The sequence below is a fragment of the Melanaphis sacchari genome, unplaced genomic scaffold (assembly GCF_002803265.2).
Source record: "Melanaphis sacchari strain LSU unplaced genomic scaffold, SCAv2.0 Contig10_pilon_pilon, whole genome shotgun sequence".
Classification (NCBI taxonomy): domain Eukaryota; kingdom Metazoa; phylum Arthropoda; class Insecta; order Hemiptera; family Aphididae; genus Melanaphis; species Melanaphis sacchari.
Genome location: NW_020270420.1, coordinates 5,018,623 through 5,033,277, shown reverse-complemented (window position 1 = coordinate 5,033,277; position 14,655 = coordinate 5,018,623). Strand labels below are relative to the sequence as shown.

At 22.5% G+C, this 14,655-nt stretch overlaps 1 protein-coding gene across 3 annotated transcripts in view; it reads right to left on the bottom strand.

Moving 5' to 3' along the window:
* Nucleotides 1–10,070: 10,070 nt before the first annotated feature.
* The window catches only part of LOC112603605 (hemicentin-2-like), a 289,646-nt gene continuing 285,061 nt past the window's right edge, over nucleotides 10,071–14,655 (bottom strand). For all 3 annotated transcript variants that reach the window (XM_025352266.1, XM_025352265.1, XM_025352267.1), the window contains 2 exons: nucleotides 14,051–14,264; nucleotides 10,071–10,370 (listed from right to left, as the gene is read on the bottom strand). In XM_025352266.1, coding sequence (XP_025208051.1) covers nucleotides 10,267–10,370; nucleotides 14,051–14,264 — 318 coding nt within the window. In that variant the 3' untranslated portion in view covers nucleotides 10,071–10,266. The remainder of the gene's footprint in view (nucleotides 10,371–14,050; nucleotides 14,265–14,655) is intronic.

The following is a 14,655-nucleotide window of genomic DNA, read 5'->3' as shown; positions in this document are numbered from 1 at the left end:
AAAAAAAAGATTCGTATTGTAGTCCAATTTAAATTACCAAAAAACGGTCTCACTGAAACAATTGGTTGGAGTAGATATTTTAAATAAGAATAAGTTCTATGAATTTATGATTAAACAATATAAATACAATGCAATGGACAATTTTTATCAGGTAATTTATTTATCAATTATGTAGTTAATTGCATTTATATTTATTCATTGTCAATTATAAATTAAAGGGTTTCAATTATTATGTGTATAAATTATTTTTAAGATTATTATTATTTTTTTTTTTTATTTTAAATGTTTTAAATGTTTTATATTTTCATTTTATTTTATTTTTTGACAGTGGGTTATTAATATAGTAATATAATTATGCAAGTTATGAAAATAAATGTATAATTATAAATTGATAATATATTAAAATGTCTATATTGAAACTTACTGTAAACCTTGATCGATTCGTTTTATTTGAAATAATAATTTTGTAGAAAAACAAAAGTAAAATTGTCAGTATAAACTTAGTTTCTCAGTTTCGATCTTCGTTCATGATTCAATAAAAATTTGATGATATCGAGTGGAAAAAGTTTAAGGTACAAAAGTTTTAGTACTAAACATAGACAATTTCGCAAAGTACAATTTTCCGTGTCCAATGAATGAGGGAAATATAGAGAAACCAGAAAATGTTTTTAAAAACATTGAATTGAATCGGGATGTTAAGAGTTTTTGGAGTTTTGCCAGTTGCCATAAACAAGGAAAAAATCTGTGAGCCCTAGAGTTTTTCTTTTTTTTCTTATTTTCTATTTTGGTTTAGAAAAATGGCAAGTAAAACCGCCAAGAATTATTTTTCCACCGCGTTTATATTTTTATATTTCTGTTTCTGTTTTGCATCACATCATTTTCAATCATACTACTCTCATATCAGATTTTTAGACACTTAAATAAGCTATTTATTATATTTGTCTATGTTAATTCATAAAATAAATGGCTCAGAACAAATTAGTGAACTTTTATAATTATCCAGGTCTGAGTTTTTTAATATCTAGGTATGCAATATATATCCCATTAATAATAAATTTCATAATACAAAATCATATTAAAAATATATATTAACTATTATTATATTAAAATGATTAAAAAATATATTAAGTTTTTGAAAGAATATTATTTCTGCCTACCTATTAAAACTCGATTCAGAACAATCAAAGTTAATTTATTGTAAGTAAATATTACAATTAAACTTTGAGTAAAATCTATTAAGTTGAGTAAGGTAAAAATTATCATTAAAGTGAAGTATATAATTATCGTAGTTTATGAAAGGTGATTATTTTTACTGCATCAGCATGACGTCTCTTCCCTTCCCAAATAGCAGTATAGCCCCTTTTCTAAAAGTATTATTTATCTTCAAGTTTAATTTGTATCATAATAGTGGTTTTACTTAAATTATTAGTATGTAATTCAAAATTAAATCAAAAATATTCATTAGATTATATTTATTTGAATATAATACTAAAAACACTTAAATTTTAAATTAATAAACATTTAAGTATTTTCATGTACATTAAGTGTAATGCCACATTTACGTATGTAAATACATTTATGATTGTATAAAACTGTATATATGCAAGTAGGTAATATCTATAATAAATAATATAATATAGTTTATTTTATTTTATTATTGAAATATTTAATTTTAATGTTAACGTTAAAAGTTGATTTTTTAAATAAATGTTAAAAAAAATTACATTAAATTTTAAATACTCATCAGCTTTTTTTTATTTTAACCAAAAAAAAAAGTATATATTTAATTATTAGATTAAGTATAATATACAATTATATAAAAAAAAAATAAAACAAAGAGCCATATAATTTTACACACATACCTAACTCTAAATCTTTAAATGACTATCCAATCACCCTCATAAAATGTTTATCTCAACGAATTCCTGGCAATTCCCCTAAGATGTTAGATATAAACTAGTGTTTTGACCTTTTCATCGTATAATATTTTTCATATAAGCCCTAAGAGAATCTTTAGGAGACTGTTTTTCAAAATCTTGTTTTTACCATGCTTAACTGCTTTGTATATACCACTTACGCTTTTCATATTTAATTTTTATGAATGTTGTAATGCAAATAAAGATTTATAATAAAAAATATAATGCACGATTTCCTTTATTAAAAAAGTAATATAAGAAAAGAACTGTTGCTATTATTATGTTAATATTATGATACTATAAAATTTAAATATATTATTAAAAAAAAAAAAAAAAATATTATGGTAATTACTTTAATTAAATTTTCTTGTAATTTTTTCGTGTATTTATTTTAAATTTTAGTTTTTACAATAAAATATTAAAATCAAAAATATAAATTATTGCTTAACATACAAACGTATATTATGATATTATTATAAAATAAAAACAAAAATAAGTTAGGTTATGTTAATTATTGTTCAATTAACATTTTTACTAAAAAAATGCCATGTTTCATTTTGGCACATTTAAATAAATAATTTTTGGTGAGAGTTATCATGTAGATTTAGGAGACTTTAAAATAAAGCATTATTATATTACATACACTCTTATATTAATTTTTAAACACAATTAATATTTTTCTTGGAAATAAAATATTTATTCTGTTTAGCTTAAAATTATTAACAATACTCAAGTGAAGTAAACTAATATTTTTACTTTTATTGCTATCATTAAAATAAATTAAAATATCTTCATTTTATAATATGCAAAACTCAAACACTCATATAAAGTAATCTATTCAATATTTTAACTAAATTTAAATGATTTACTGCACATCAACTTATTAGCACGTTTATAACATTAAATTTGTATGATTAAATATGTTTTACAAATTGTGTTATTTATGACTTAATACTTCATACACAATGAAAAGTATATTGTATGAAGTTGTTTACATATTTAATAATAAAAAAGTATATTTTCATTTAATATTTTGTATTTTATTTATTATACGGAATTTACAGTATTTTAATTTGTGTTAAAATAATGTTCATCGTGCTACATCAGTTTTAAAATAAATTTATATATGATTTATATACATCATACATAATTAGAATATTAGAAACACAATATACTCTTCATATTTAAAATTAAAATAAATCAGTAAAAATTAAAAAACGACGTCAAATGTAAAATATTTTAATCTAATAAGTCATAAATTTTACATTACAGTTTATTTTTCATAAGAGTATTTAAAGAATAGTGAAGTTGAAAAAAAATATTTAAAATTTAAAAAAAACACGTAGACCGGTGACAATACATGTGATAAACAGATTCTAAATATATAATATTATAGTTAAAAACTAGTTTAATTAGGTAATTCATAAATAATAATTTAAAGAGAAAAACATGCAAGTCTATGTGCATACTGCATAAGTTGTGATTATTAAAAAACATAGGTACTACAGATTTTTGCAGCTTGAGTGAAGCACATGAGTGATATTATGAAATAATAAGTGTTAGTGGTCATTGAAATCATTACATTTTTTATTTTTCTGTATTCTTGTTATCTCTGTGTATTATTATTTTACTAATACTTATTAACATGTGTTTAATACATATATAAATATATTATGCAAATAAATATATTCATTAATAATGTACTTACCTTGATTGTAACTGTTTCTGTCTGTAGTAAGATATTATTGTAATTTTACAGATGTCTTGATGGGTTGTAGTTTGATGCTATATTACGATATGCGTAGAGAGGTTAAGTTAGTAATTACTAATTATGTGTCTATGTTTTGGTAGTGGATCAAGAAAGGAGAGATATATTATGCATATCATAAATATTCATATTTTCATAATTAATAGATTACATTTATATGCGTGTGTTTTTTTAAAATATAATAAAAAATTTGTACTTAAATACAATTATAGTAAAATTTTTGTCTTATTAATTTTATTAATTTAACTTATTGTAGACTGAATTATTTAAGTTGTAAATTATATTTTTACTACTTCCAAAATAAAGAACTGGATCCGTCACGGCTATGCATTTGCTATTATCATAATAAATAGTTATTTGATGCTAAACATATAAAATAAACTACTGCTTTAAAATACTTTCTTAAGATTTAAAATATGTTTTTGGTATGAAAACATTTGAGATAATTATAGAATCAGCTATGTACCTAACCAAATATAATAAGATAATTTAATATCTACAAAATAATATAATATACTTAATTTTATATATTCTATAGTAAGTAATAGTATGTCTCATTGCACAAAATACATTTTACATTAAAGTTTTTGCTCAAATTAAAATAATAATGTTATTTCAAATAAAATGTAGATAGATATGATTACTTGCATTTTTTATACAACAAAGGAGTATTAATAACTTTAAAATTAAAATTAATTACAGGTTACCTATGTATACGCATATTTTTTTTACATTTGACATGGACTATACAATATTAACGAGAACTATTTTAAATAAATTTAAAATAAATATTTAAAAAAAAAAAGTTTATTTTAATTTTAACAGAAAGTAAGTTTATTTACCATTACTTTTCTGTCACTTTAACTTCTGTTATTAATAAAGGTTCACAAATTTACTATTTCGTAGTTTGCTATTGAATACTTCAATGTCCTATAAAACATATTTTGTAGGACCAAGTTGTGCAAATATAATTGTGCAAGCCACTCGAAGTATGTATATTCAGTATTGTTAACCACGCCGAACATAACATGTCCTTTCTTTAAGCTGATATATTATCTCAATAATATATATATACATATGTATTTTGTTGGGGACCTTGGTTAATATATTCTATATGTTTGGAACCCTCAGCCAAAATGCGGTGCATAATACATGAGTTTTAGAGTATAGTCCGTCGGTCTTATAACAACCGATCGTTGAACATAAACGCGGTATACTTATTGGCACGTTTGACATCGGGACTTCAGGGCGTCGAGCTGTGTAGTATTATATGGAGCGTGAGTGTGATGGAGGTAAAACGCACTAGTAGAAATGAGGCGACACAATTACAGACTTACGCGATCGACCTATTTTTGGTAACTATACGTGCATTCAAAAAAGACATACCATACGATTATTACCAATCAAACAATTTTCGTGCACCATAGAATCAAGAATAAATTACAAAGCGCAGCGACGTACCAATGCACCGGCACGGCGGCACTCAATCACAACGCGACAACGTTGGAACCCGTGAGGATCAATCACATGCAGCACTAAACATTACTTCCGTTGCGTTATTGACGCAATATGCGTGAGAGTATCTAAATAGATAGATGCGGATCACTGAATCAGACAGTACGATTACGGTTCTACATTAATATATAAAAACAACACCTAGGTCCAATTGAAAACGTATGTACATAACCCAACAATCAAAACTCTAGAGCTCTATTAAGAAATAGTATTTTAGAAAGTCGAATCTAGGTAAATATATCCAGGAATGAAAAAAAAAAAAGAAAAAACATAAAGTATATTCCAGTAATAACGAAGTCGGTCGATAAAGGGATATAATATGAATAATAAAATTAGATTAGTGTGGGTATGAGATTGCATGTATGTTCACGGTCTCAACGAGAAATACCGGGAAAATTAAATCAACATTAATTGTAAATTAATGTTATTTGTGTCCGTGACTATAACGCAAATATATTATATATAATGATAAATAAAATATTAAATTATGTATTAAGCAAACATTTTTTTCATGGTTACTTAATTTGATAAGTAATCATGATTATTTAATTGTATCGACTCATAATGTCTTACATTTATTTTAGTGTCTGTAAACTTATTAAACACACAATTTTATGGATGTTATAAACTAATACTATACAAAAAGTAATATAATATATATTATACTATAACTGATGGTTATAATTTTAAATTTTTTTGTGTTAATTTAATTATTTTTTAGATATTTATTTTTATTTGTTTTTCTCAAAGTGAAAATTGATTCAATGTATGCTATTCCCATTTTGAATAATAAAATGTATATAAGTTTAAGACTCGAAAAATTTCATAAAAGAACATTAGTATGTTTTTAAAATATTTAATCCATTATTTAACGATGTAGTATATTAATACTCAATAACACTTTATTAGGTCTTTAAATGATTAAACTCTTGATTAAAAAAAATCATGAAATATTTTTTTTGTAGAGTAAATTTGAATAAAATTTCAATTTTAGTTATTTTAATCTGCAGAAAGTATCGATTAAATATTAAAGTTCATCAGTGTAACTTATTTTATTTTTACACAATTCAATATTATATTTGATATCAAATAAAAATAGAACTGTCTAGGTTCTTGAAAGTTGTAAATTTACTATTATATTGGATTTTATAAGATAATAGTCTTATAATAACTAACAGTAATTTACTTTGTAATTTTAATCCATTTTTAATAATGTACTTGACCTCGATTTCTTAAAGATTAATGACCAAAACTTATTAAATTATTTAGTTATTTTATATAAATTATACAATACTATAACATATTTTCATTTAACAATAAAACAAAACACTTGCCTATATTTTTGGTCACCATTTTCAGCAATTGACAATAATGTACAAAAAAAACATATTTCATTCTTTTACATATCAAATGTAGGTGCCTATTCAATTTTATTTGTTTAAGAAAATAATATTCGATGATATGCTATTGTTGGTATAATACAAATAAAAATATATGCAAATAAATTAAAAATATATATGTTTTTTTTTTTTTATTTAATTTAACTGTTCGGTTGATAATCCCAAAATACTATTTTTTAAATAAAATATTATAATAATTAATATTATATTATTAATAAATATTTGATTATTATATTTTTATCTTTGTCACGTGTCTTTGCACAGTTAATTAATATTATAATGTTTTATTTATATGTACTTATTATTTTTAAAATCACCAATATCGTTTATATCTTAATAACTATTATTAAATTAAATATTTTTAAATTTCGACTGTATCCGCTTACATTAATAATAAAATAGTAGTAATTTATAGAGCTATATTAGAGTTAATAATAAAATAATTCATAGTTTAAATTGATGGTATACAATGATACATCATTGAAAAATTATTTATTTTGATGATTATAACTAAAAGATAAATTTATAACTATGTTAGGTTTTTAAAATGCAACCATTCAATCGTTAAAATTAGGTTAACGTTATTATGAATTATGTCATAATCTAACAGATTAATTCTTAATTCGGATAATTTTTAAATCATATTCTTATTAGTGTTAAATTAACCGTTGCTTGTAACGTTAATATTACATCGTCTGTAATATTTTTTGTTATATTTTAAAATTTCTTTTTTTTTTTTTAACTTGTGTCCAATATAAGATGTATAGTAGATGATATTCAAACACAATACTCGATCGAACACAATATATCACATGAAATATAGATTTTGGCCATTAAATCGGTATACTCAGCACTTTGGGTGTTATTGTTAAAAAAGAAAAAGATGTTTATCACTTCTTTGTTTGTTGTAAAATTCTTTTCTTGACACTGCTGCGATTTTGACTTCACAAGTATCTTGCACCTTAAATCGTAAAATATATGATACACGATATTTCATCTTTAAACCATAAGAACATTTGGCTATCACTTCGGCCAAACGTGTTTTACTGTTGTTGGTTAATGCGCAACAAACTTTTACAGAATGGCCATTTTAAAATTTTTCAATCGATACCATCTGACACTAGAATTGAATGTGTTAATATTTCGTTGACAGCAGATTTAATGTAAAATGACATTACTAGTAGTTAAGCGGCAAATTTTAGATGGCAAGTCCATTGTAGTACTAAGTATTAAAAATGTGCTGTATCAGCATTATTGTCTCCCGCTGACCTGTGGAAGGCAAGTTTCACAATTTAATAATCGACCTATCCAAATTCCGAGCGGGCGTGTTCTACTCTCATTATTCAAACCTTCATATCCTGACACGGTGAGGCAATAGCCTACGGAGTATTCCCAGATTATGCCAACGCTATTATAGTAAGGAAAACTGTTAAGATAATAGTAAATATTTATTATTTTTTTTTTTTTATTATTCATTAAGGTACAATTATTTTACATAATACCTATGATACTATTATAAAATAGCTTAAACATTCGGTTTATCTCTGCTTTATATTCAAAAATCACGGATTAAACTAAAAACAAAAGGAGGAGTAAATGTTATTCTGTTAAATGAATACGAAAACTTTTGTCGATTATTTGTTAAACGTGAAGTACAAATTATTATTACCTACTTTGCAAACGACTATTATAAACGATATCAATTAATCCATGCGATTCTCAAACTTCCTAGACCGTTAAGTCCCATAATTTTACTGCTGAAATTTCGTTTATTTTGCAGTGGGCAGTTATTTTATTGCGGTTAAATGTTATAAATTAAATTATACAGTTTTATCACTAATTTGAATTGGGAAATTTTAATTATGTCATTAAAAATAAAACGATAAAATTAATTTCAAAGATATCAAAAATAACGATTGTTTTCATAGTCTTGTAATAGTATTAATAATTAATAGTTTCTTGTGCATTACGTCTTATATTATTGTTTATTGTATAACTTAAACATTTTAAAGTAACAATTTTAATGGTGCTAAAATATATTCACTTGGTACTTATAGTAGAAAAAATAATATTATTTACTATAAATAATAAGTTACTATAATAGAAACAAAATAATTTTGGTAAAACCATAAACATAAGTAAAACAACGAAATCAGTATTTTGTTTTTAACTTCATTTATTTTTATAATATTTATTTAACAATTAAACGGACATTCAATTAGTAATTGTATATTATTGTTAGAAAATGAATATTTACAATGGACTTATTATGTCTTAAGCATGTATAGATTGCACGCAACTGACTTATAAGTATAATATATATGACAATAATAGTATTATAATTTGATAATATAATTTACAAAAAAAAAAAAAATTAACAATAATGATAATATCAATTGGTTAACATTATTCACATAACATCAAGAACATTTGTGATGTGTCGATACTTTTATCGTAATGTTAGACGTAATAGTTATACAGATGAAAAATGTTATTAACATTTGCTCATTGAAAAAATAATACACAAAAACGTATGAATTTCTGTATATACAACGTTTCATTGAGCTCTTAATATTTTAAAGCATTTACAATTATTTCCAATCGCACTTTCGTAATATTATTAGTCCTTTATAACATAACAGTATTATGCATAGTAATCGTATTATTTTATTACAATGAATATCCGATTATGTTGTTTTCAAACAATATATGTATATGTATATGTATATGTATAATGTATGTATATATTATCATATCATTATGATGTTTTCAAAAAAACCATTACGTACAACCATCATCAAAATATAATATGTCACAATAATTTTAAAATCCTAATAATTATAATTATAGTTATTATAATAATTTTAAATAATTACAGTTTTACTTACGTCCAATAAATTAAATAAATAGGTACAGAAAATATAAAATGATATCAACTCATTAGCAATTATAAGTACACATTGAGATGTTTTAATATAGATATTTTTATTCATTTAAACTTTAACTTTTCACATAAATAGTATATAATAGAAGATATCTATAGTCACTAATAACAACTAGTAAAAGTAAAAAAAAAAAAAATTAAATAATTAGTAATAGGTAATAATTTTCCAAAAATATTAAATAATATAAACTTATAAATTAGTATAATAAAATGGGAAAAATGTATAATAAAATTATATTTACAATATTATGATAAATTTTTTTAATAAATTTTGAATAAAATAAAATTATGTATTTTGTTTTTTAAATAAATATGTGTAACCCTGTACAATGTAACTTAAGTGCAATAATTAAAACCAAATCAAAATTGTTTGTAACATAATAATTGTTAAATAATTTTAATTTTATAACACTTTTTAGATATAACATTATATCATTATAACATATCTGTAATAAAGTATAGATATAGACAAATATAATGGTAACCATACTAATAATATTAAGTGTAGGTTTATGAGATAAATTAGTTAATAATTGGCTAAATTCTAAATTTTATTCCAAAGTTATTATATTACTTAATTCTGGTAATTGAAATAAGACAGGAGTAAACAAAAACATCTTTATGCATATTTAACAATAATTATAGTTATAATAATTATACTTTTTACAAAGATAAAATACATACATATAGTTTTGATTACTTACACAGTAGAATCATTTTCCCTTATCTAACGGATATAACCATTAGTGGCAATGCAACAAACCATAGCATCACTTCGATTCCTGAAGCTGTGGACTTTCTGCGTGATATGGCAGCCATAGTGTCTCCTGAATAAATAAACAATTAATAGTATTTCTATTTTTTATCGATTTTATTTGTCTTGATATTATATGTAATGTTCATTTTTTGAATATAGCAATAAGATAATAGTTTTAAAATTTAAAAAAATTTATATCGATGGAAATATTTCAATATTTAGTACAATATCAAATATTTTTCTACGACACATAAAGATTAATAAATAAATAAATAGATTAATAAATGATCAAATTGTATGCAACAAAACTTATTATTGATTATTTTTAGCAAGCAAAGTTCAATCATAAATTTTTATTTTTATTATAATTTTACACTTTGTTTTGTTATCTATGATTATGTTTTTATATATTTGAAAATCATTAGTTTTGAATAAATTTCAAAAAAATTGATGTTAAAAAATAAATTGGATCACCAATATTTTACTTAACCTGTTTTTTTTTCATACAGTTGTTTTTTTAATAATACATATTTATAAACAATTATAACTAATTGATGAATAGTTTTTGTTTAAGAAATTGTTTAATATTTAGAATTACTTTAGCAATCAGAATATTAAACATCACTAACATTTGCAATATAATAACATTACCACAAATTGAGAACATTTTAAATTTAATCTATGATTTTATTTTGTTCCCTAGAATTTAATTTAATTCAAAATGGTATTGTTTCTAAATTTTAATAAAATGTAAGCAATACATAAAAGAAAATAATGATAACTATTAATAATTTAGTAACAATATTATCTATAATATGTGTGTAATTTAATACTGTTAACATTACAAATGCCCGCTGCTACCGAGAAATTATTTAAAAATAATAATAATATGCTCACAATTTTTTTTATAAATCCTGCATTAGAAATACGATAATATATTTCGTATTTAAATTGTGTAATATATTTTATTAGTATTAAAAAATCTATTTACTAACCCCAATTGCAATGATGTGATAAAAATAATGAATATTAACTTTTAAGACATAGACAATAAAATATATATTAGGTAAACTACTGAACTATAAACTTTTATGATGATTTTGAATAAGTAAACTAGATAAAATATTATATTAAAGTTAATCATTCTTAAAAATCCGTAATGAAATTTAAACGTCTAAAAAAAATCTGTTAATTATTTAATACGTTTTGATCAATGGGAATTTCCTAGTGAATATTGACATAAAATATATATTCGTACAATTTATTTGACCTATCATAAGACTTTAAGAACCATTATATATGTATATATGTTTTCACGAGCTTTTTATGTTCAAGCGAAGTATGAGAATTATTTAAACTATTAAATAATTTTACTACTAATAACTTATTTAAAAATTAAAATACCATTATAACGCGATGGGAAAATAAACATTATATTATTATCATTAAATTTATTGATGAGGCTATTATTAAAGCTTACTATACAAAATTGAAATTAATGTATAAAAAAAAGTGTAATATTATTCGTTTATCATCGATAAGTATAGGGGAAGTATGAAATTGATTGACCATCTTTTTACAATATGTAGTCGTTATCATCGTGTATATAAAAAAATAACTTTATTATTATCAAGGTCACGTCTTTTTCTCAATACACACAAATATTTAATGTCATGCTTTCTTCATATACACTCACCTCTTGTCTACCAATTTGTGTTTTTTTTTTTGTTTTAAAGATTAATATTTTGTATCGTGAGTTGATTAGATAATAAATTATGTTAATAATCTGAAATACTGTTTATTTTTTATGTTTGCGTTGTAATAAGTAATCAATTTATTGTTACATGCATTTTGTCTAAAGAAAACAAGCATTTTAGGGCCATACATATTTTGAAGGTTTTTTTTTTATTTTTTTTTGTTTTGTTAAATGGATTTATTACATAAATTTAATATTATAACATTAAAGAATTAACTGTAAGTATTTGTATAACAAGCGCGTGGAACTTTTTGTAATTTAAATCAGTATGTTAGGTTATTAATTATAATATTTTTATTTTACGTATTGGGTGAATTTATATTATCTATTATAAAGACTGTGTGGAAACGATTTTTTCATGATATTACCGTTTGCGTCGTGCGATATGCAAATAAGATGTGAAAATTCTGAGCAAACCATCTGATATCGGTAATAATATTTTACTGTTTGTATAAAACGATTTGACCACCGTTGTGGAATATACAATTCACGTTTCATTTAAGCACCTTTAGCAAAAGTAATTCTATAGATTACTCAGTTATAACGTATAAGATACACTGAAATAAAACGACTGTATACACAAATGGTTTACAAAATGTCCTATTCTCCTGCAGAGTCCTGTCAGGTATTCTGTGGACGCCTAATAAAATTGTATCTTAAAGACAAACGTCAAATTCTATACCACTCCAGTAAATACTGACCTTGTATGAGATCCTACTATTGATTAAAATCGTAGCGTTTATAAACTTTGTGTGGCAATTTTAGTATTATTTCGTCAATTTGCCTTCACCTATCGTGTATTATTATGAACATAATGGGTCAGTTATATTTGTAACTTAAGGTCGATTTATTTTTACTGCTATTAATATTAATTTCACGAAGAGCTAGAGTTATTTTTATACCTACAGTTCCACACGTATCAGATACAAAACTACATAAATGTATTACTATTTGACGAATTTAGCACATTTTATTTTTCACCTCATTAGCAACTTTCATAAAATAAGAATAATACGAAAATTAAATTTACATTACAGTTAAGTTTTTTTTTCTTATATTTTATAATTAAGTCAAATGCAATTGAATTTTAACAGATGGTTTTAAAATTACGTAAGTATATAATACTATATATCCTTGCATGATTATTTTATTCAATTATCTGTGGAATTTTTATTTTTGTGAACAATAATTTACCTTGACTTAAAAAAAAAAAAAAAATTATAATAATATATATGTGTAGGTGAGTTTTTTGGGGAAAAACAACAACTTAATATCTAAGTTTAGAGTAAATTTATAAAAATTATACCTGTAATAGTATTAAACTATTAAGTCATCATAATTTTAAATTGATAAGATTATATTATCTTCTTATAATTTTAATGATAATAAAATCATACATTTTCAGAATTCGTAATTAATAAAATACATTATATGACAATGTATTATGCTTTAGTATTTAAATAAAAAAAGAAATACATTGTAAAAAAAAAGTAAATAATTTGACCAAAACCGTTTTGATAATCACTAAATAAACAATGAAGATAACATAAATACTTTAAGTTGTCAATACAAATTGCAATAACAACAAAGATATTAATTTTTCGGTGACTTGCTGTTCTTTTAATTTAATGGAATAAATATTATATTTAGTGAATGGTATAACTAAATACAAAACTTTGTTATTTATTCTATTAGAAAAATACTCCAACCACTATGTTGATAATTAGTAGTTAACTTTTATTATCAATACATTAAAATCCTATCACAATTTATATAAGTGAATACCGTTCTTTCCATTTTTTTATAAAATCAAAAGTATTTTTTTTTTTTTTTTAACTTAAAAACTTTAAAAATCAAGAAAGTATAAAAATATTTTAAAATTTACATATTTTTAGAATGATGTTAGAACTAGGAATGATATAACACTATTATAATACATTATATTAATTTAGTCAAATTTTTTATGCATAAGTTTTATATTTCTTTTAAATTACCTTCAGATACAAAAACATAAACATAAGCTTGTTCGGCATTTGCAGTTTCACATGTGTAATTACCACTGTCCGTGTCAATTACGTCATGGATGGTCAACCTGCTGGTACTACGACCACCATTTTCTGTATTGACTACAATACCACCTCTGATATTGTCGTAGTTGATCATTTTTTCATTATGATACCAAAACACGTATTGCGGAGGCTGAGGACTCTAAAAAATGATTCACAAAATAAAATTTAAAAATATTGATTATAAAACTAAATGTAATCAATTGTAAACTATTAGAATGATTATTAAATGTAACTAATAAAATTAGAATTATTGAAAATAAAATCATAAAAAACATTATTACATTCCTTTTTTAATTAAAAACAAACACATTATTCAAATTTGGAATACAAAATAAAAGTCTATAACATGTATCATAAATAAAAATCATGAAATATCAATAGCAATACCTATATGACTATGGATTTATTTAAAAATATTTCAAGTTTTGTTACACGGCAAAATGAGTAAGAAAAATAATATATTTATAATTTATTTTAATAACTGATTATCTTCCATTAATATTATCACGATTTAAAACCATAAACACTGT